General features: G+C 36.7%; 1 protein-coding gene across 3 annotated transcripts in view; it reads right to left on the bottom strand.

Moving 5' to 3' along the window:
* The window catches only part of poe (E3 ubiquitin-protein ligase-like protein poe), a 206,180-nt gene that overhangs the window by 22,085 nt on the left and 158,878 nt on the right, over positions 1–25,217 (bottom strand). For all 3 annotated transcript variants that reach the window (XM_083109941.1, XM_083109943.1, XM_083109942.1), the window contains 14 exons: positions 24,900–25,074; positions 20,226–20,460; positions 19,072–19,291; positions 15,294–15,461; positions 14,128–14,397; positions 12,839–13,050; positions 11,713–11,848; positions 10,381–10,542; positions 7,488–7,688; positions 5,907–6,126; positions 5,564–5,761; positions 3,372–3,562; positions 2,745–2,921; positions 1,414–1,605 (listed from right to left, as the gene is read on the bottom strand). In XM_083109941.1, coding sequence (XP_082966067.1) covers positions 1,414–1,605; positions 2,745–2,921; positions 3,372–3,562; positions 5,564–5,761; positions 5,907–6,126; positions 7,488–7,688; positions 10,381–10,542; positions 11,713–11,848; positions 12,839–13,050; positions 14,128–14,397; positions 15,294–15,461; positions 19,072–19,291; positions 20,226–20,460; positions 24,900–25,074 — 2,757 coding nt within the window. The remainder of the gene's footprint in view (positions 1–1,413; positions 1,606–2,744; positions 2,922–3,371; positions 3,563–5,563; positions 5,762–5,906; positions 6,127–7,487; positions 7,689–10,380; positions 10,543–11,712; positions 11,849–12,838; positions 13,051–14,127; positions 14,398–15,293; positions 15,462–19,071; positions 19,292–20,225; positions 20,461–24,899; positions 25,075–25,217) is intronic.

Here is a 25,217-nt window from a genome sequence, read left to right as displayed (position 1 = left end):
TAAAATGAAGAAAAAATTTATAGCATTTTGCTAGGTTGGGACCATGAAGATTGGATGTATAATGCAGGAAAATGAACATCCAGGAATTCTTCCCTTTTACTTTTATTGGTATTTCAGGTACATACAGTGGAACCTCGATTTTACATTTTTCAGGGAACCAGGCTTAAAACTTAAAATGCAGGAAATTGTAAAATTGAGGATTTTCTTTTTAACATTTGCTAAGTTGGAACGGGACCATCAAGATAATATGTATAAACTGGGAAAATGTAAAATTGGGGTTTCACCATATTTGATTTTTAAACACACTATAGTGGAATCCCGATTTTATGTTCCTGCATTCAATCTTCATGGTCCCAATAGAAAATAAGGTTACAAAAATTTCAGATTTTACATTTTTCTTTATTTTAAGTTTTCTCATATATAACTATAAAAATCAAGGTTTCATTGTATTTACGCTGTTTCAAAGGGTCTTCATCAGACGAAATCACAAGAGTGATAATATTGTGTTAAAAAATCAAATACATGTAAGAAATGCCGAAATTAAAAAAAAATTACATTAGGTGTCTATTCTGAGGCACCTTTAACCCTTAGATGCAGATTTTCCAGGTATTTGCACTAACGCCAAGCATGTTTTTAGTGGGAAATTTGAAATTCTGCATGCTTCTAAATGAAATTTTATATTTCCGGAACTAAGAACGTTAGAGGTACATTTGATACCTTGTTTTGTTCAGTATACTTTGGCCTATAATCCTGAAGGAAAAAAATGTGCGCAATCAGTTAAAGAAGAAGAAAAGAAGGGAAAGTGACTATTTTTTTACATGAAATTCATGGGACTCCTCCCATGCAGGCTACTCCAGGACGTGAATATCCAAAAGGTACCTGCATAATACCTGGTAATTTTGCCATTGATGTGGAAAAATTTACGCACTTATTACCAGGAATGAGTGTTTGCCAAAAGTGTGTTTTGAAACATCAAAATGAAGAAAGAAGTGATGTTTTTGAAATCAATAAAAATAAATCTAAAAAAAAAAAAAAAATCACAATTTTTCGGACATCCTCCCCCCTCCCCCTAATAGTAACAATGAAATTAAACTTTACTAATCGTTAATTACATACCTTTAGACTACTGCAGAACTCAAAACATGTCTCTCCGATCATTATCAAGTTACAGTATGTTAAAAAAAAGTAACATACTACGAGAAAAAGCTGCTTGTGACACCAGTGTCACAACCTGTCCTTAAGGGAAATGTCTGCTGTGACACCCGTGTCATGGTCAGTCCTTTAAGGGTTAAAACTCTTCATAGATAAGCCAGTTAAAACTCTTCATAGATAAGCCATCAGATGAAAATAAATCAACAATTCCAATAGAACACAAGTATTCCTTTCAACTATGCTTACTTAGGAGTAACCTACCTGTAAACCACCACAGTCTGCCATTACATTCGCCATTTTGTATACTTCTTCGTTATTCACTTCCTGCTCACTCTTTGCATCCAATGTTTCCACAAACTCTTCCGTGGCATCTCCCAGCAGTCCACGCATGCGATAAACTACCCTCATCGCCTCTCCTTCGCCTCCTTCTGCTAACCACACTTTCTTGTACACCTATAAAAGAAATTGTTTGAATTGTTAACATTAATTACAGCAATGAATGATATTAATTAAGATTTTTTAAATATAATATGGGCTCTTCATTTGAAACATTGGCCATTTTATGGTATCTACAGGGTGATCAAAAAGAGATAGAATCTTAAGGAGAAACAATTTATTGTACAATATTCACAATAAGTGCTCGAAGTGGTCCCCATTGCGAGATTCTCACAAGTGAATACAGTGAATCCTATTTTTAAAGACTCTTCTTCAAGTTTGCTGTAAAATTGCATCAACACAGTTTTCAATATTTGCTTGCAATTCCGGAATACTGTGGGGATGTGTTACATAGGCAGCATCCTTTAGGTAACCCACAAGAAAAAGTCGGGTGGTGATAAATCTGGAGACCGAGCTGCCACAACTCCTGATAGATTACTTATCCATGAAAACAAGTGAACCACAACATGCCATTATGTTGTTGGCGGTATGAGCTGTATGAAACCATGTATGCTGTACTCTGTCTGCCTGTATAGTGTCAACAAATTCTTGCACCATCTGTATGTATTCGTCACTGTTCACTGTGTCATAAAAGAATGTTATGAAGATACGGCTGCCTGATACAGTGGAACATGATTGAAGCATGTCAAAGATATGACAAACACAAAAACAAAACAAAACAAAAAAAACCCACCTAATCACGTCTACAGCAACAATTTTGCATAATCAGCTGTTATTCAGTTCACACCTCAATTAATGCAGTTTTTACTGTTGCTCACTACCTAAGAAGCAAAAATATAGTAAAAATAATACTCAACTACATTGCTCCATAAAGTTGTGACTCTTTTTGATGACCATGTAGTATCAGTAAAAAATCATATTGGTACATCTCTATATAACACACACACACACACATCTAGTACTGGTTACTTCAATTTTTAGTTAATCTAACAGCTGCACTCCAGTTCACTGTTGACAGTGTGTTGTTCTCCATATGTTTCTTAAGAATACAGTTTATAAGTTTAACATCCATGGATTTACTGGAATCATTAAGTTTATTGTGTATTTTCTGGGTCAAAGATAGGGTAAAAATGTAAAGTTATTTCTGACAATAGTACTAAAATCCATTTTAAAGCCTAAAGTTTAATTACACCTACCTCTTTCACAGGCAGATCGAGACTAATGATCTTATTATTGACCAAGAGCTCCATTCCATTATCGTCTTCCAAAAGTGCTACCAGTTCGCAATCTTGGCATATTTTGTTCTTCACATCTCTCATCAGAGGACCTAATCCAGGTTCTGTGCTACTATAAGGATTACCAAGCATACGGCCCTGAAATAAACCATTTGCATGAAAAAAGCTAGTACATATGTAAAAGAGAAACTAATGTTTGAGGAAAATGGTCAGTGACATTGGATTATTCTGTGGAAAGCTTCCGTTTGATTACACTGAAAACTCTATGTTTTTCAGGGGCTTATCTGGGGAATTTGTAGCATTTTCCCTCATGAAGGGCAAATATACATATCAAAAGGGGAAAATATAAAACTCGGGAACACAAAATCAGCGTTTTTATTTAAATTTTTGGTTTGAATTTATAGGCAGCATACAGAATTACAAAAACTCTTCTAAAGCATTCGAGAAGTGTAAAAACGACACTTGATTTTAATTTGTTCAGTTTCTCAGTTAATCCGCAACTGTACCCAGACATCAAATCTGTTCTGCATGCAAGTTAATTCCACTACATGTCAACATTATAGTATACAAGCAGGAGGAAGACAGTACCTGTAAGAAATCTTCTTGCTGTGGATCTTTCTCCAAGGTCAGGAAGAACTCTCCGATGTCATTTTCCTCTGGATAAATAATGGAGCACAGCCTCTCGAATATGAATACTGGAGTGCGAACATCATCTGGGCCATACTTCTGAACAGTCTCCATGCAAATTGCCATGAAGGCCTTTGTTTCTGCTTCGGTTCCTATCATGCAATGAAAGAAGCAAAGTTAACATTAAAGTTTTTGTGGAAGCAAAATTTCAGAACTTATGAGTTCAATTTTCCTTACAGCTGAGCTGATACTGTTGCCGATTCCTACAGATAGCAATGCTGTTGCTAGTTCCTGATAGTTAAACAATGCAGCATTTTAAAATCTTCAGAAAACCTAGCTTTAAGTGTTAACATATACGAGGTGTGTTAAAAAAAGACCGAACTTTTTCAATAGCACGCCAATGGTTGCACATGGCGTGATCGGCTACCGTGCGCACCTAGCGGCATATCTTGGTAAGAGATCACCTTTTACTGAGTTCCAATCTATGCATTAGTTGTCGAGTAGCAGCCGATTGAGCGAGGTCGTGCACAAGCGGCTCGTCGGATTAGTGACAAAGCAACAATGAAAGAGTTGGATGAACAATGCGTGTGTGTGAAATTTTGCGTAAAACTTAGGATTTTTTTTAAAGGAAACACTCCAAATGCTTAACCAAGCATACAGGGATAACAGCAAGAGCCGAACGCAGTGCTATGATTGGTTTAAGCTCTTTAAGGAGGGCAGGAGTTCAATTTCCGAAGATACAAGGGTCGACGACCTTCCATGTCAACAGACGACCAACATGTTGAGATTATTAGCACTGTGATTCGTGAAAATCGTCGTTTAACTGTCTGTGAGGTTGCTGAAGAAGTTGGCATAAGTGTAGGATCCTGCCATAAAATCCTGACTGAAAAACTTGACATGCATCGCGTCAGTGCAAAATTGATACACCAGAAGTAGAATAGAGTTCAAATCTGTCAGGAACTGCTTGGAAATGCAAATGCGGATGAAAACTTTCTCAAAAACCTAGTCACAGGAGATGAGACATAGGTTTATGGATACAACGTGGAAGTCTTTGCAATGGGTGGGGAAAGGGTCTCCTCGACCAAAGAAAGCGTCGATGAGTCGGTCAAAAATTAAGGTGGTGATGGTTGTGTTTTTTGATTGGAAAGGCGTTGTGCACCATGAATTTGTACCACCTCGTCAGACAGTAAACAAGGAAGTCTACCAGAGAATTTTAACACGATTGAAAGATGCTGTGCGTAGGAAGAGGACTGAACTGTGGAGGAATCAGTTGTGGATGTTGCATCATGACAACGCTCCACCTCACACATCGCTCATTGTCACAAGTTTTTTGGTAGACTTTTTTCTCTTTCCCAAACTGAAAATCACTTTGAAAGGACGGCATCTCCAGACCATCGAGGAAATTCAGGAAAATGCAACGAGAGTACTACGTGCCATCGAAGAAAGTGCATTCCAAAATTGGAAGAAACCGATGGCAATGGTGTATTGATGCTGGGGAAGGGGGAGTACTTTGAAGGGAATAGTGGTAGAACAGCAAAAATTCGGTCTTTTTTTGAACACACCTTGTATGTATTACAATACAGCTAGCTATCAATCTACCAGAGTTTTGCTTAAGATATTCCTACATTCACTTATGAGTACAAACATTATTAAATTATTGACAAACAAAATATCAGAGGTGGGAAGTGTATTTAATATTAATAACCTTTCAGATTTTGTACAAAAAAAAAGATGCAAAATTCATGGAACTTTGATTAATTCTGCTGCAAAATGTGATAAATAAATTGATTAAGAAGACAAAAAAAGTTTCATAAATATTTCATGCCTTTCACATAGCTGATAGAAAGTATGCCTATTATGATGGAAATATGTGCAAACATTTTAAAATCAAATTTGGGATTATGCACCAATAACAGTGAAATTCAATTTTAAATATTTCTCTTGCACCTAAAATTCAGTTATTTTTTTCTGAAATTTGGGTTTTATATATCACAAATACATTTAGCCACTTAATGAGACAATATTATTAAAATTGACACTTAAACATTAATGACAGACTTTTCATGGGATTTTTGGAACTAGCAGAAAACTGTATCAATGTTCATGGACTTCTTAAAGATTACTACATAAATAAAAATGTATTGTGTACCAACCTGTCGTCATTTCTTCCAACAGCTCCAAAAGCTTCTCCTGGGTTTCATCTATCAGTCTTGTGCGTTGAACGACCAAGCGCCTCAGTGAAAGGTAGCCATTTAATACTGCACCAACAAGTCTTCCCTTAAACTGCTGTTTGATATTTTCTTGCTCCATGAATGACGCCAACAATTCCGTAAGCATTTTCAATGCATAGCCTATGTGAATTAGAGAAAACAAAATTTAATCACGTAATTCTAGATTTTCAATTTTAAAAAGTAAGTATTAAGACAAATACATGGAAAGAGAAAGAAGTGGTACTGACACTTTCTAGATTTCAAGAAACTGAAAGTTACATCATACCTTGAGCAAGATCCGACGTAAGAGTTGTATCTTCTAGTCTGTGCAGCTCCTGTATTTCGTGAGTGAGAAGGTCTGCTAGGTGCAGAAGAACTCCTCGCACAGCCAAGTACTGTTTCCATGGTGGGGACTGAACCAAACTCTGATACAGGGACAGAAACTCGGCTGAGCTTTCTCCAGCTGTACCTAGCTCTCCAAGGAATCCAGTCAGTAAGTCTAAAATCTGCAAAAATAAAGAAAAATGAACTATATTAATACAACAATTTACTTCACTGGTTTAAATGTATGTTTTCCTATTCCTTATAACCTGAGTGATGTTTATGCACACTACTTTTTCTCCCTCCTCTTCCTTTCACTTCCTTCCTTACAGAATGTTTGATTTGAGGTCACGCCTAACATGAAACTGTTTGAAACAAGTGTGAACAATGAAGAAAAACACATAAAATACTGGAAACTAACATTTACTCACAAATAAACATCTTTACAAATCAAAACAAACATTTTCACAAATCAAACTAAAAAAAGCAAAGGGAGTAAATAAAAGGTGTTTGGTATTGCTAGAAAACAGGTTAAGTGATGTTGAATGTCCCATAATGTAACTGGCATACAATTATGTTAACATTGCACAAAGTGTTGAGAATGGGAAAAAAAACACACTTAAGAACAGGACATTTCAACCCTCTATCAGGGTCTTCCTGGGATTTGAAACAAACAAAAAAAGTTTGGTTTCAAGTCTGAAGAGTCTGACAGAGGGTTGAAACGTCATGTTGTTAAGTGTTTCTTTACTGAAATATAGACTGCCTTGGTCAGCATATGTAGTGTCTTTTTTTGTCATGGAAATAAGGCTCAATCATGTTACCATAAATAACATTATAAAAATTCAAAGTGAATTATCGCTGTGAAAACTTCATATTACTATCCCACTTATTGAGTGATTGATTTAAATTTTTTGGGTGCATCGGCACTTAAGGCCATTTTGCACCCTTCTATGTATAAGGGAAAATATCAACTTATCTAAAATTCTGACTGAAAACTTAAAAAGGGGTGTAAATAGCCCCTTGGGAAAAAATTAAAAGTGCAAGGTTGTAAAAAGACCTGCACGAGACAAACACAACACATTAAAAAGTCAGAAACAAACTAAAAGCCTCCTCACAGACAGTGGAAGAGATCAGCTCTTCGTAAAAAACTAAAAACATTTGATAAAATACTGTTGTCATCCGGAAAGGTTAAGAGTCTGCCGGAGGTAAGCAAGATCGACACACTCAATGAGAATATGTCGAATGCTCAAAACAACATTACAAATACGACACAATGGAGGGTCCAGCTCTTGCAGCAAGTGACCATGCGTTAGATGGCTGTGTCCTATATGCAGGCGGGTAAGAATAACTTCTTCTCGCCGAGAGGGACGGGATACTATCCCACTTAGGCTACCAAAACTAATTCCTTGGCTTTTGCAGGTATATCCACTCAATTCTCATGCAGCAGGATAGGTACGAGCTGAACCCTAATTAGAACACGCAAAAAATTATTTTGGCTATCATGCAACATGCCTAATATTCTCTTATGAATGTGCAGACATCTCACCTCTCTTTTTCTATCAGGAACTTGACATAGACTCTCAACCATATTGCATGCCACCTGTCGAGCTAGTCTGGAACTTGGATTGAAGAGGACTTGCTTCAACCAAGCAGCATCAGTCAGTTTCAAAGGAATGATTCCACGCAAAGTCTTCTGCCTCCATCTTCCACCATATTTCTCCATTAGATACAATGCCCGAGCTTCTTCCTGTTCACAAAAAGTAATTGAAAAAATTATATTAAAAAATTATGGCTGTATTTCAATGGGGCTGTTCATGCAGGACCAATGATATAATGAAAACATGACTGTTACCGTAGCAAATTTGTACCTTTATACTATGGACTGATGAGATTAATAACTACTGTTATCGATATCAACCAACACAGCCATGGGTGGTATAAGAATCTGGAATCTAGAGGTGTAGAACTTACAATGAAAGGTGTGAAATGCAATTCACATACTGACTGAATGAATTAGGTTATTTTATGTCAATTCTGGCTAATTGCGATGATGAGTATGACTGATGATATGACGAAATTGATGAATACTCAGAAAGAACACCAATGTCAAGGCTGGTATTCGAACCTGGGAGCCCTGGCTTTGTAGCATGCTGTGCTAACAACTCCACCAGCAAGGTTGGCTTCATATATTTATTTAGCCTTGTACAGTGACAGATTGTTGTACTGATGAGGATGAATTGGATGAAACAGCAGCTACAAACAAACATTTGTCATTTATTGGAGACCTCTGGTACTATATATGCTGAATTTCATGTGGGAAAAGATCTGTGTTGTTCTACATTTCTTCCAACCAGTTAATTTTGGTTCACCACCTTCATTATCATAAGTTATGGCATTTGGGATGGAGTATGCAATCACATGGCACTACTTCTATCCCAGATGCCACAAACTATAATAAAGGCCCTGGACCTTCAAAATTAATTGGTCAAAAGAAAAGAACACCAACATGGTACTCTTTCACATAAGATATTCATATCATGCTTACCGCATCACACCATGAACAATAAAGTTTCTTTAATTTGTATTTTTATATCCACTTTATGATCAGATAGACTAATCGGGACTGGACCTGTAGTTTAAAGTGAGATCCATATCAATGTAGAGGCATGCATATTTCATTTTTGATGAAAACACAAAATGTAAAATAACACATTGTAATGTTAATTTTTCATGTTTCTGAAAGGTGTGAGGTGCATTTTCTTATCCTGTTTTGTCATGAAATGAACTGTAAAATGCGAAATAGACTCTTAAACATGAAATTAAGGATTTATTTACCGACACAACACTTTCTGAAGTTTGAATTATCCTGCAAGTTATACAATTCACAAAAAAATTGATTAATTCTGCTGTACATATTTGAGAAGCAAAAATAAGGACCCCATCATACAGGAATATACGTAATACTCTGGTAACTACATAAATGAGCTATTAGAAGGGATATCTTTATTTTGTGTAGTAAGTGCAGTTTTTAAATTAAATTTAGGATTATATTCCCGAAATATGCCCAGTTTTTGCACTGAAATCTTTATTTTTTATTTACCATAAATAAATGGCTCTACCGATAAAGAATCCGATATAAAATTCCAAATAGTCCTTGAAGTATCTGAATGGTTCAATGACCTTAATAAATGTATATTACCAGAGGACTTCAAGGAAAAAGATTGAATTGGGGGCCGTCGACCCACCGTACCCCCTTGAGAATTACGTCGATTTTTCTTTTAATCGACAGATTTCAATGTTTTACGTAATGTAAAAGTGGTTCCAGCTTTAGGAAAGCACAAATAACGGAGATATTTGATGCCAAAGAATGGTCCACGTAAGATAAAACCTGCAATTTCAGAGTATTTTCGCAGCTTACTGTTAGTAAGAACTGTTTGTATACACACTAAAATAGCGAAAGAACACGTCGAAAATAACTATCAGTACCAAACCTAACAATCCTAACCTAACTACGTAAAATTATAGCTGCTGTTGTGGAAAATCGTTTTTGGTGCTATATTCACTTCCACGAAGCCTTCGGGCTGTTCTGTTACACGGTAAAGTACCACGCTAAGGCAACAGACATACTTTACTTCACAGTAACTCATTTCCGAGAGCTAAAATCAACTGAAAACGTTCATAAACAACAAAATCTTCATTAACCATACAAGATATTTCACTTTCTCTAGGGGGTACAGAGGGCCAAGGGTACCTTGAATTGATTGATTGAATTGGTGTTTTAAGTCCACTTTATGCACAGTATGGCTAATTGGGATTGAACCTACAGTTTAAAGTGGGATCCGAACCACTATGTGCCTCCACCGGGTATCGAACCCGGGACCCCTTGATTACAAGTTGACAATGCTACCACTGCGCCAACAGGGAGACCTGCACAACAAGGAACAAGAAGCTACTTATTTACACATTTACTTGAAATAAAAACCTACGACACAGGTGGTTGGCTGCTTCACAGATCATCGTACAAATTTCCCACTTCCTTCATTGTTGAAGAGTCGCACCTCATGTTTTCTACACACCTCACAAAATTGACAATAAATTTCACCGAGATTAGTGTTACATACATTCAAGGAATCGAATAGATCACATTTCACGTACAGATGTCTTCTCAATTTTCTTAAAACATTACAAACACACAGCATATTGCATAAACACTGCTTGATGCTTGGAAATGACATCCGTGTCTTAACAATGTACCTTGATACACACGTGCATCATCCTGACCAAAGCGATGTAGCAGCAGTATCTGCAAATGGAACATATTTGTGAATATCCTTCACATACACAAAATAACTCGACAGAAAAAAAAACATTAAAAAAATTGCAGAAATCAATGAAATTATACAGAAGTTACTACTAACACAGATGAATAATACAAATACCTTTTTGAGTTGTTTAGGAGTACCACTGTCCAATCCCTTTGCTGGCATATGCTGTCTCCAGACTTTGTATGAGTGTTTAGGATCTCCAGCTAACCACTTCTTTACATCCACTCTTATTCCTTCAGTTGGCTTGATGGTGGCTAGAGCATCCAAGGTTTTGTCCTGGAAGAAATATAGTGACATGAGATACTATATGTAAGAACAGTGTGTAAAAGAGAGCAGATGCTATCAATTAATAAAAATATATATTCTGCTGAAATTCCCAATTATACTGACACTTCTTGTTTCTACAGATACTGTTAAATCACGATGAAACATTAAAAACAGGATTGACACTCACTTTCCTGAAATAAACACACTTTCCATGTATTTTTAATCTTTTTTCAGAGGACCCTTCGTACTGTTTTAAGTTACTGTAACTTAGTTTACAACAAGATGCACTTCCTTTCTTTTTCCATATCGAACACCAGATGTAACATAACTGTGTTTATAAATATGCGAAAAACTCAAATTCATCACATGCACAAAACATTTCATATTCCATGATTTTCCCAGTTTCTTTTTGGAATATTTGTTGTTAATTTTCCTGATGTTCTTCATGACTTTTACTTGAAGCCTGATTTTGACAGACTTCTTAAACATGCACCTGTACAGAGAACATACATTAATATTAGCCACCTACTAGGCTTATGTTTCTCAGTTTCTTTCAATTATTTTGTCTGTTCTATCTTCCTGGATTAATCACATTGACAAGGATGAATGATGATGGGGCGAATGCAATGATACATCCATGTATTGACCAGGATTTGAACCTGGGACCTCTGGTTTCACAGCATGTTATGGTGACCAATCTACCCCAGAGGGTGTTTCTTATAATGTGTCTACAACAAAAACTTTGATGATAGAAACACTAAAGAATTATAATGTAAACAATTTGCAAGAAAGAACATTTGGTTTTGGAACATAGGTCTCTTGTCACACTGTACCACTGTGTTCATGATCCTGATCCAAGTATTGCTTGCACTACTTTACTTTTGTGCACAAAAAAATCATTCCAAATTTATGCTTCGTGACTGAATAATTTACTATAGCTGAATATCACTGTGAGTCACAATATCCCAATGGCAGATGGGAGACCCAGGTACAATACCTGGGGTGGGTTATCTAAGGTAGGAATGTTGCTGCCTAAGCTGCTCTAGGACTCACCCAGCATCTTACCATTGGGAACTGGGTACAAACCTATAGGTAAAGGCAGTTTGAGGTGCTGATTCACTGAAAAACAATTGTAACAATTGTTAGTTTGTTTTTTAAAAAAAATCAAAGCATACATACCTTGTTTTTCTTTGAAGTTGGTTGTTCTGGTTTTATTAAGTTCTGTAAGATTTTCAAACATGGAAGAATGATGGATTCCATTACAACTGGTGACTTTGAATCCTTGCATGCCATCAGGAATAACTGCATCACACACCTAAAGTAACAATGACTAAGTTAACCAGTTAACTGACAAGTTATGACATCACATTCAACTGCAAAATGTAAATAACAATTCAATATAACAATAGAATGATATTTTATTCCTTTAGTAAGTTTCATTGTTGTGAGAGAAGTTAATTAGAAGTAGCCTTTAGCTGAATTGTTTACTCTGTGCAATTTATTATGTGTCATTTATACAGCATAAAACTAATTTATGTTTATTTCACTACAATCAATACGATAAAAGAATGATAGAGGTATCCAATGGTGGGTACAGCATTGTCACTTTGTTCCCTTACTCTCAGTTATAAACCATGATTCAGCTGGTCACAGTTGAACCAACCTCCAATGGTGGGTACAGCATTGTCACTTTGTTCCCTTACTCTCAGTTATAAACCATGATTCAGCTGGTCACAGTTGAACCAAGGAGATTAGGAAGACTAGACACATTCCATTAGGTTATCCATCCTCTATTGCTAAACCATTGCCACTGCTTAAGTTTGGCAACACAGTAATGAACCTCCTTTGATTGGTTCAAGGGCAAAGAGCTTCTTTCTACCACCTTACAGAAGTAACAATTTTTCACTGCTCTACCACAGAGCCAGTCTGGCTGCACCTGATGTTTTGCTGCTCGGTAGCTCAGTGGTTTGAGCAATGGCACAGTATGGCAGAGACCCAGGTTCGAGTCCTGGTTAAGCCTGCATTTTTCACTGAAAATTCTACGTAGTAGCAGACTAGTTCAGTAACTGCAAGGGCAAATCTAGTTCTGTCGACAAATTCTAGGACAAAATAAGAAATTTGATTTTTTCATGTTTTATGTTGGTTTTCTACTTATTTTGGCTAATTGCATTGGCAAGGATGAATCAAGATTAAATCAGACTGATGAAGGGATCACCTCCTGCCCAACCTAAAGCTAACCTTTGATCACGACAAAAAAAAAAAAAATAATAATAATAATAATTAAGAAGAATGATGTTCTACGTACCTAAGCTTCTGCTCCCAGCAGGTGTCCTCCTTCTGAACCAGTGCTGCTAGAAGTGCCATCTCATGCCTCACAGCAAAGGAGAGATCCGTACTCGCTATGTGACCCCTCAGTGCCAAAGCTATTCGGTCCATGAGTATGGTACGCAATTCTTCGGTGGCTTTTGAATTGTCTCTTGTGAGAAGGCAAAGCAATTGGCGAACCTCTTCCTGAACCTAAGGACGGTGCAGCAGTATGAATCGCAAAATACCACCATTATAAACAAAAACTCATCATTCAGTTCTTGTCAAAAAATGCTCAGTATTACTCTCGATTTTTTACTTTGCAATAAATACAAGGATGAAAACAGAATACTGAAAATTGTGGAGTTTCAATAATTTAGGACCTTGAACTGGGCTGAAATTGTTTATATGTCTAGAAATGTTGCTTTTACAGCGTCCAGTGTAAAAACAAAAAGCTGATAAAGAAAGAATCGAACAATGCATGGATCAATCTAAATTAATTGTCACTAAATATTAGAATTATGTCCAAGTTATGAAATAGGAAAATATTTTTAAAAACACCACAATACAGTGAAACCCTAATTTCACGTTCCCTGATTTTTCATTTTCCCACATTATGCATTCAACTTCATGGTTGCAACATAGAACAATGTCATAGAATTTTCCCAATTTTACATTTTCTCCTGAAAACATAAAATCGAAGTTCCACTGTACATGCAAATGCAAATGGTCTCCTAGTCATGACAAGCTTAAGCTTTGTGAAAGTTTCTTTTGAATATACTGTATGCTGAGAAAAGCTAATCGGGATTGGAAAAAAGTTGAATTCGAACCATTATGCATTGTGTCTTCAATGGGGATTAAACCAGGGACACCATGATTACAAGGCAACAGCACTTCTACTGTGACATTGAGGAGGCCTGATGCTAAGGAAGAAATTAATATACAAGAGTAGCCATACATTTTGAAGTGGGAGCAACTTAAGACGTTGATTGCAACATTATGCTCTTGCTTTCTATAGGGAATGCTATAGGGGACCACGATGTAGAAGATACTATTAATTCTCTTAACAACCTGGTGAGAACATGTCTGATGTTTGTTATCAGATTAAAGGGGGTAAAAAAGACAGGCTTAGCTGAGTATTGGCCACACTAGAACCACCCACATATGAGAGTGGGTTAGGATTCTTACCTTACCTAACAATTCTTGTGCATATTAATGGGGAAGTATTCTTTCCTCTCCTTATATACTTCTAATTATTCAATTCTAAATCTCTCAAGAAATATCACTTACCTGTACTGTGCCTCGTCTCAGGTTGTTCTCGACAAGCTCCGAGATAAGTCCTTGATTGCAAAGTATCTGTCTCGACCAAGGACTCGATGCCAGTGCCCTCAGAAGGGTGAGGCAATGCTCTGTTGCAGCACTGGCACAGCCGAAGCAACGGCCGAGGGGTGTTGATTTCAGAGAATTTGTCATGCACGCTTCTCTTCCAGCTGATCCACCCTGCAAATCCCTTTGGTTTCTATCATAAGCCACAAGCTCCCTACGACAGGCCAACACACGCTGAAAGAGACAAACAAATTGGAATGATGACAAGAACTCGATAGTTAAAGTATTGAAAGTATCTTACTTTATATTTTTGTAACTCATGACATTAATTTCCAGAATTATAAATACAAACATTTAATGTGTAGCACTGAGACACAATATATTTATTTCATACAAAATATTTCACTGTATCAAACGGTCGTAAAGAATCCAGTGAACTGCCGACAAGGAATTCGCAGGATGATAAATGATGCAGTTCAAATATTATGCACCCTAACTAGACAGTACCTTTTTGAATGTAGTATTATAATTTATATTGGTATATATATACAGCATGAAAAAATAACATAATATTTGTGCAGTTGTGAAAGTTGTGAATAATGTGTATCCTTCATGGTCAATGCAGTGTGAATATCCTGTGGAAAAAATTCAATTTTCTTTTCCCTCAACTGATTAATTTCGAAGGTCCACCACCTTCATTATGGTACATTATGACAACTAGAACACACGTGATACTGAGTGTAAAGTTAGCAGCCAGCTGCACTGTTGCAATGCCAATTCCATCCCAGATACTGTAACCTACAATAATGAAGGTGGTGGACTTGGTTGAAAGGAACAAGCAGCAGCTTGGATACACACAACTTTTTTCCATAGGGTGTACAGTCTTCTCTAATAAAGAGCAATAAATGAAGAAATTGATTGGAAAAGATTATAGGAATAACAAGGAAAGAAAAAAAAACTTGGGTCTCTCCCTCATATATACTGTCAGGTGTCGCATTATCTAATTATCCTAGTTCAATTATTGTAATGTAATACCATTCAATCAGTTATTTCGATAGCTGAAAATTAGTAACTGACTTGTTGAATAATCTTACAACTATCTTGTAACATTTCATAAGAAAAAATCATACCTGAATAATTTTGCTAAGTTCTTCAAAAGAACTTTTACATTCTCCACAATAACGCTGAGCCAAAAGCTGGATAGCTCTGTTCACTTGCGTGCTTCCTGCATTCGCTGTTTGAACTCCTTCATCAAGCACCCGATCCAATCGGTGTTCACTAATTTTCAGAAGTAGAAGCTGCAAAAGACACAAAATTTAATATTTGAAAAACTAGTTTTGTTCACTGCAGAGCATTTGGAAGAGAAAAAAATATATAATTCTGTACATTCAGAAGCTCTGTACTCACATCTGGAATGTTAAGACTGTGTAGTACAAAAATATAATAAAATTTGGGCTGAGCCAATTCTAATACGTATATTGATACTGGGCAATACCAACTGATACCAGCTGTGTAGTCTGAATATCTGGCAGGGTCTGCAAAAATGTCACGCAAAACTTTGCATAGTCTAATTGTCTTGTGAATTATTTATTTAATTTTGTACCAATATTGTGTAGCAAAGTGAATTTTATAACGAAATGATTATTATTTTAATATCTCTTATGTAATTCACGAAATGTTTTAAAGAAAATCTCTGTTAGACTGATGTGAATTTCACCACATATTTATAAATATGTATCCTTAACACAACTTTTAACTGTTGTGATGTTCTGTGTGCTCAAGTATCATTATTAGTCGGATTCACATTGATATGAATATCAGTTCACAGTGGTATCGGCCCAGCCCTAAATAAAATATCCATTGGTTTCATTAAACTCGTAAATCCAAGGTCAGAAACTTGCATAAAAATCTGATTATAGGTAACAAATTGCAAATAAAACTCTTCCACAACCAAATGGGTAGCCCTTGAGTTTGATCTCTGGTGGGAGGCTGCACGTTCATGAGATCAATTGTGGATTTTCTTGAAATGAAGTAGCTGGACTCTATCTCTAAAGCCAGAAAATAGTGATGCGGGGACTTGATATTATGATCATGTATCATCCAATGAAAATCCACTTGGCATGCCTTGGACCTCAAAGCACTGTTGCATCAGTTTGGTTTACATGAATATATAACATGTGAAGACAAGTTTCATTCCTTCTATTAGGGTGGATCAAATGAAAACGGAACAGGGGCCACAGAATGAAATCAACAAGGTATATTTCAAACGTAATCTCCAAAGTTACACAAGCACTTGTCCCACTGTTTCACCAAGTGGTGAATACCCTGCTCGTAAAACTCCTTTGGCTGAGACCGGAACCAGTTGCGAACATTGTCCATGACTTCATTGTCCAAGTCGACCCTTCAATGCCTTTTTTACCAAAGATATGGAAGTCGCATGGTGATAGATCACTATACGGTGGGTGTACCAACACTGTCCACCCAAACGTCGCCAATGTGTTCTTTGTAACAGCTGACGTATGTGGCCGCATGTTGTCATGCAGCAAAACCACTCCAGAGAACAACAGGCCAGGCCATTTTGGCCTTCATTGCTGCTCGGACGATACTGCTGCATGACCGCCTACGCATATCATATGCGACTATCAAGGGCGAGTCCATTATGCAGTAGGGGTTTCCTTCCTTACCTCCCACTCTACCTCTACACAAGGTTGTCGCTAAACACATACATAAATGTAACCCAATACATCCACTGTTCCGTTTACATTTGATCCACTCTAATATAATAATAATAATAATAATAATAATAATAAAATATTTACTGTGGAGAGTGCATTTTACGGCAGGGAAAAGAATAGGTAAGATACAGTGTATCTCTGAATTTTACATTTAGCTACATCATACATTCAATACTTATGGTTACAATGAAGCAAAGTGTTATACAATTTTCCCAGAACTTTTTTCAACGTGGCCTCCTGAAAAGTGTAAAATCGAGGTTTTACTGTAATTAGATTGAGCCATGACATCATTGCCAAATTGGCTGTGCAACTTGTTGCCATACATTTTAGTTGCTGACTTGGTTTCTCAATGCTGTTAAACTGCATCAGAAATTCAACATTGGTGAATATAGATGAACAAAAACTATAGAGACATTTCTATGTAGAAAAAGCTGTTTCAAGAAATAATTAAATTACAGTGGAACCCCGATTTTACGTTCCCTGGTTTTCAGTAGCGTAGCATCCTAATACGCCTATACGCCCGGCGTTCCCCGATTTAAAATTTTAAAAATGCGTAAATGCTGTAAATATAAAGTAAAACGTGACTAATTATATACATGTTTGAGCATAATGGCATTATAAAAGCTATTTTTCGCGATCCGTCTACAACACTCCACTAACAGCTCTCCTTGTAGCATTTCTCTAATGTCTTTGCTTGCCGGACGCCGGCTAGGTTTGGCGTACAGGACCATGCCTGCCTGTAGGCAGAGAGAAGGAGGGAAAGCTTGTGGCTTGGATCTCTACAGCACGGGCGAAATGATCTCGCCATACGCTGGCGTACGGAGCGGAGCACCTGATTGGTTCTAGGGGCCATGTGACCTTTTCTGCCTTCCGATTCAAGGCGCTGTACTTCCAATGCAGACGACAGAAGTAGAATTTCTACCCGGTTTTTCGTGTTCGTGCCTCTGCTCGTGCTGTGTGATGCTACAATACGCAATATTGACTGACGTATCTTTAATGACCACTGCATTGGGTAATTTATCGCAAGAACAGTGAAGTGCATTAAAAATTAAAAGAACAAAACAGTTTTTGTCAAACAAGTTGATAAAGTCCTCGTGGTAGAAGTTCAGCCTGTGGCTGCTCTACCACCTAACCCACAAAACTATTTATTTTAAAAAAATATTTTTTCGTTAGTATCTAACTGCCTAATATTGTGCCAGTGGAAATGTTTAGCATTCGTTTCAAAACTCTTAACATCGTATGATCTCTTGACAAAATTATTTTAAAATGTTTATCAGCATTCTCAAGATGCAATAAACAGTGGTCTGAAACTCTGAATTACTACTACTAGGCACTGTTACGTCAGTAGAGTGTACGATTGTTGGATCATCCACCCACCTTCGTGTCAGAGTGTTTTTCACAGCGCGCTAAGATGCCAGAGGTTTCCGGTTCGAATCCTGGCCTACGCATGTTCTTTGTGAGTGTCTCTTCATCAATATCATCACTCATATTCATATTTGCGATTAGCCAAAAGTGGTAGAAAGTGAAGTAAAATAAACCAAATCAATCAATAGTTGTATCATCCACAAAAATGAAGTCTACTGTTGTTCTAGAGGTGCTTGTGATTCAGGTAGGTTTTTAAAATTACTTGCGTCATGCCGAAAGGTTTCCTTGATTATAAAATACTGTTTTGCTACACATGTGTTACGTGTGGAGCAAAATACTCCGAATGGTGTACGGTGTTTCTGACTTGAGCAATCTAATTAAAAATGGTATAAAACACCAGTGCTCCAAGCATTTATTGCACACTGAGGCATCTTATTTTCTAGATAAAACAAGCATGGATCATGTTTTATCGGAAGCCGTCTGACTTAATGTAATAAACACAATGAGATTTTAAATAGACAATACATATGTCGGCTAATTCCATAAGTAAACTCTTAAGCAAAAAAAAAAGAAGGCCTACCCTTCCTTCTAACTTGGCGTTCCCATCCGAAATGCTCATGCTACGCCACTGCTGGTTTTATGTTTTCCTGCATTATACATTCAATATTCATGGTCCCAATAGAGTAAAATGTTGTAATATTTTCCCGCATTTTAATTTTTTTCTAAAAAATGCCTAGACCTTTCCAAGATTCCCAGGTTTGTGGGAAGCCTTATGCTGAAAAACAAGGAAATACAATGTTTCACTCACCTCCAGTGTTGGCTTGTTTGCTATCAACTGCTTGTAGACCCGATCAGCTTTCTCTAGCAGTGAATTGATGGTGGCCACAGTCTTCTTACGATCCTCGTCATTTTCTATTGGATCCACTGCACAACATGGACGTGCAGTCAGTGTGTAATCGAACTTAGCATACTTGCAGAAACCACAAGCATGGCACAGGAAGGGATCCTTCTCATCATAATTTATGGCCCTATGGAAAAATACAAAATGTACTATTTAAACAAACATAAGATCATGCTGTGAATGAATTCTGCGGTGTTCAGATGCAAGGACTTGAGCCTGGGATGAAAGCAAGTGAACAGAGTTCCAGTGTGAAACTTCTATTGGAAAGTCTTATCACCTTTCCCAGCTACTTTGGTTTATTTCAACACACACACACACACATGCAATAATAGGACATATTAACTTCCAACATTACTATTATGCACTGTTAAATATTTCCTGTATTCTTATAGAACTGGTCTGACAAAATGACCTGTAATATAAAATATACCATATAGATATTAACGTAATTTATGTAATTCCAATTGTGTGTTGGGAATCGATCCTGTCACCCAGTATGCGAGTCAGTAAGATTTTGACAAAGAGTTTTGGAACAAATAGTTCCTTTCTACGACCATATAAGTTGTACAATTTCAATTCGATTTGAAAAATATGATGAAAATTTTTGAAAAAATACATTGAACATTTTTGGAAAATACTTTGATAATTTTGTGAATGGTGAGTTAATTTTTTAGTGCCCTCATTATATGGCAAATTTTCATTACTTTTATAATAATATTTTGGTGCATTTGCTTCAAGATTCTAAGCTTCTAATTCTATGACACACTCATTTTTTTTTTTTTTTACTTTTCTTTTAATAGCTGATAAAAATGTCCGAAATGGACATGTTTGCGTTCATGTCACGTATTTCGCCTGATTTCCAGCAAGTGCTAGTGTAATTCAACCTCCATTTGCATCAATAATTCACGTAAATAGCGTTGGTTTTGATGAGGCGAGTGCCGCGCGCAGGACATTTGTGCCGCAATGAGGATGCACATGATGGAGGGTTAAATTATAATTTAAAAGAGAAGTACAATGTATTATTTCAACTTCAACTATAATTATAAACAGTTTACACATACCGGCATTTGTGGCACTGGAAAACATTTTCTCCGCAATTTGCACACACTCCTGGATTAGCCGGTACGGACGCACTACATCTAGGGCACTGTAAGGTTTCAGATGATGCCTGGATGTTTTCATAAAAGTCAGCATACTCGATCATCAGGTTGCAAGCAACAATGGGAAGTGGGAATTCTATTTTCACTTCTGTTTGTCCTGTAGCCAGGCTCACTTTCTTTGCCTTATGCCACATTGCTAGAAAAACAAAAAAGATTAATATGAAATTTCACTTGGGTTAATCAGAATCTCCAACTTATGTGTACATGTAAAGTTACAATAGACAAGTTAAAAGACTCATATTCTATGATTACTGTGTAAAATATTCAACTTTCAGAATTGAATAATGTAGCATTTATCTCAATCTTATGTATGATGTAATCTTGCTCCATACATTTTCTTACACTGTGCCTATAGCATAAACTTTAGAATAAAGCTTCTCTTCTGCCACTACTTAATGAAGGGCTGAACCAATACACTGCAGATACTGGCCAACACTTTTTTCAGGGTGGCTACAAAAAAGCAGAAATGAAATTCCCTGACTTTTCCAGGTTTTCCAGGACAAAATTTACATTTTTCCCTGACAATTACAAACTAAACTACATCGAAGTTTTTGCAAGATGGAAATAATTAACTCATACTGATCCACGTATGGTTTTCTTAAGTACCAATATCATCTTCTATGAAATTGACTTAATTTCTCTATTCTCTATGATTTGAATTCAAACTGCAAAATAGTGAATTTGGAGAATTATTACAATTCACAAGCTAGGAAATGATTACGGAATTTTATCATACGCAGTAAGTTTAAAATAAAATATTTGATTATTTTTAAAGTTACGACTAAATGAGATAAGAGTGAAGAGTGATTGATTAAGAAATACAATTTGTAATTTATCAGTCTCCTTATACATTCTCGGTATTACCTATATGTTGATATTTCCACTGAGGTTTGGAACCCTCTGCTTGCAAGAATCATGAGTGCGGACTCATTTTTCAATGCATAAAGCTACTTCTCTCTTCTCTGTAAAGCAAACAACTTAACTCTTGCATATAAGTGAAACAATTGAATCGAACAAAATAAAGTGTCATATTTCCTTACATTATCAATGGGATTTCTGCTTCAGTACAGTATATCCAAGTGAAGTACTGTGAAACTGCCAACATGCAGTTATACCATTAATGCTGACGAAAAGAATATGTAGGTATTAGAAATTTAACGCAAGGAATTTATAGAATTCCATTGTATAGGTACCTGATTTAGCTAACCACACATTAAAACAGGAACACTCTAATAATAAAAGTTTGTGAAATTTCATATACGAGGGGCATCCTGAAAAAAGCTCCAATGGTGCCAATACGCAGCACTAGTGGTCGGAGAGCGACACACACACATGCAGGCAGGAAGAAGTGGCATGTAGCTGTAATCTGGTACAGTTGCAATGCAGCCGTTTTAGGACAGTTCTAGGTTAAAGATTGCAGCTCTCATACAGTCTCCCACCGACTGCGATGTAGCCTACATTGCACGCTCAAAATTTGGCACAGAGCCACCAGCAATCGTGTGAGGTGTGCAGACTGGATAGTATGGTCAGACGATGGTGCAGACAATTCACGGATGGCCAGTCGAATGTGCACAACCCCATACAGCTGAGTACACACGGGCCCTTTGCATCACTTCAGGTGAGAGATCTTGAACCACTCCCTGTACAGCCCTGACCTTGAATGTACAGACTTTCATCTCTTTCTTTAACTGAAGAGGTTTCTGGCAGGGCAAGGATTTGACAGCTACACTGTGGTAGAGATAGTTCCAGTCTCTGCCGTCAGACACATATACCATGGGCATACACAATTTAGTGCCATGCTACGACGAATGCTAGAACAACGGTGGTGATTATGCCGAAAATTAGGTTAGGACTCACTGTTACTACTGCAATAAATTACAACTGATATTCTTGTTTAATTTATGCCTAATTGGTAGGGACCTTGATTTGTTTAATTTATGCCTAATCGGTAGGGACCTTGATATTTTATTTCTTTTCAAATTGGTGTATTTTCTTATTTTTTATTTTTTACTATACGGTGTTATTTTCCCCAAAATTAACATTTTCATTTTAGCACATTTTCTGGCAAATATCTGAAATTATACCTTCATGATGTTTTTAAACTGCTGTTTCAATTTGTAAGTCACATGGCTTACGCCTCTTCGTGAGAGTTTGATATCTTGAAAGTTATTTTGGGAAAGTTATTTTCCATACCCCCTTTTTAATTTTAAGGTAAGGATTTTAGATAATGGAATTTTCCCCGTATATACTGAAGGGTGCATAACGACCATAAGTGGCGACGCACCCAAAAAAATTAAAATCAATCAATCTCACGTGACAGATACCGATATATTATGGCACCAAAAATTGGCATTATCTTTTTTTGACTTGTTAGTGTTAAGTTTCCCAAAATTCGCATTTTTATTTTAGAACATTTATCTGCCAAATATATATGTGCTTTTAAACTATTATTTTAAATTGTCTACGTATTTTAGTGACAGTTTGATATGTTGGAACAGATTTTTGAGGAAGTAAAAGTAAAGTGCTCCCCTGCACTTTTCCATGACGGTGTATAGGGGTGTGGAGTTAGGGCCCCGCACTTTCTTGATCACGGCTGAAGGTGGGGGTGAGGTGATCAGCACCACACTCCTGGCTACCTTTATCCCTCCAAGTGTCCTCAAGGTACCAGCTTCATATGATGCTGGGGTGGGTGACGGAGCAGTTTGAATAGAATATCCATGCCACATTTCCGAACAGAGTTTCACATTTTGGCTCATTATTCAACTTGTATGACACCCAGGAATATGAAACATGTTTCAATCTCTTTAGAAACGTCCATTCTTTGAAGATAATACTAAGGTTTGCACCCTCTTCCCAAAATAGCGGAAGAAGAGGGGGCAAATTCCAGATTTTTTTTGTTTATTGAAATTTGGTGGTCGCGGCCCCAAACCCCCTTTCTCAGTTCGGCGTTCTGAATTGTACACGGTTGCATGCTATGATGTTTTAGCTGTAAAACAAAACTTATCTGAAGTAGATTGCTCTCATAGTACGCGAATTATAACAAATTTCCTCCAAAAATGCAAATTAGCTATTTTTCCTATTTTTTGTAAAAAAAATAATCACATTTTGGTTTATTATTCAACTTGTATGGCACGCAAGAACATGAAACATGTTTCATTCTCTTGAGAAATGTCCATTCTTTGAAAGGAATACTAAATTTCGCGCCTTCTTAACAAATACCGGGAGAAGAGGGGCAAACTCCAGATTTTTATTGTTTTTTCATTGAAATTCGGGGGTCGCGCCCCCAAAACCACCCTTTCTCGGTTCGGGGTTCTGAATTGTACACGATTGCATGCTCTGATGTTTTAGCTGCAAAACAAAACTTATTCCAAGTAGATTGCTCCCATAATGCCCGAGTTATAACAATTTTCCTCCAAAAATGCAAATTACATATTTTTCGTAAAAAAAAAATAATCACATCTTGGCTTATTATTGTATGGCACCCAAGAACATGAACCTTGTTTCATTTTCTTGAGAAATGTCCATTCTTTGAAAAGAATACTAAATTTCGCACCTTCTCCCAAAAATAGCGGGAGGGGGAAAACTCCAATTTTTGTTTTTTCCATTGAAATTCAGGGGGACCTGAACGTTGTAGGGAGAAATCTATTATCTCATGTGATATTATGAATATTCTAAAGCAGAACTTTCATAGTTTGCTATGATGTACTTCAAATGAAGAAAATAATATTTTGAACTACTCTCAAATGTTACTATTGGGAAAAGTAAACAATATCTGAATATAATTTCACATCCTGGCACTTTTTCCTGTATGATTTCGTACGATTATTCCTTTTCGGATGTCAGTTTTGATAAATTATATGCATCTGAAATGAACTGCAATTTACCTATAGACCCCTATCAAATACAAAGCTGGAGTTCGGCTGCAATCACTAAAGTTCACCTACAATGGCTGTCTTCATGTTCGCGTTAAAGAACATGGCATCTCAGGATACTTCTTATTATGCATGTAGTATGATGCAGCTCCAATGTGTTAGTTATGTTTCACTGTGATCTTATGAATCAATGTTATATGCACGAAGTAATCAAATATTTAACAAATTCTCATGTAGCAAACTATGCTGCTCAAAACAAGCTAACATGGTGTTCAGTGAAGTACGAATAGTAGTAGAAGCATAGTAAAATATTCTAAAGGTAATTTTGTTAGAAACAGTTCACTTAATGACAGGGAGAGGGCACTAATTATCCCATGTATAAAGGTAGGCACAGACAACTCAATTTGTAGAATATCTGGAATAAACATAGAGATTTAAGTAGTTCAATTTGGGGCAAAGCTAGAGTTTGGCTTTGCATCTCAGTACTAACACACTATCACGGAATGCCAAAGACTCCCGTTTAATCACTGATTGAGCCTTAAATTTTCACTAACTGTTGTGTAAGACGACATGTTAAAAGTACCAACCAATCTTTACACGTTCGTGCAAATAATTAATATGAAAAGCTTAAAATCTTGCAATCTGGTAACACGCTCACACACATTAATACACCAGGTAAACATTACACAATAAAGGAACTTACATGGCCTATTCTTCAACTCGACAACTGCCTGGACACTCCTGTTGTTATAATAAATATTAATTGTTCGAACCATTTTTGTCCTCTTCAGGTCACCAATGCGAAGGGTGATTCTGCTTATTGTATGACTTCCAACAAGCTTCACTATTTGTGTCGTCGTCGTAAATTTAGAATCAACCTGAAAGAAAATAGACAAATTCTTATGGAACACAGAGGATTCGAAATATAAGTTATCTGAAATTGAACAAAAACAATTGTAGATCTTCTTTTAAAAGAATTAAATAATAGAAGGGATTAGTATTCACTTTCATTTGTTGCTGA

Source organism: Lepisma saccharinum, chromosome 23, assembly GCF_977018435.1.
Source record: "Lepisma saccharinum chromosome 23, izLepSacc3.1, whole genome shotgun sequence".
Lineage (NCBI taxonomy): Eukaryota > Metazoa > Arthropoda > Insecta > Zygentoma > Lepismatidae > Lepisma > Lepisma saccharinum.
The sequence above is the reverse complement of the archived record's forward strand: the minus strand, read 5'-3'. Positions and strand labels throughout refer to the sequence as shown.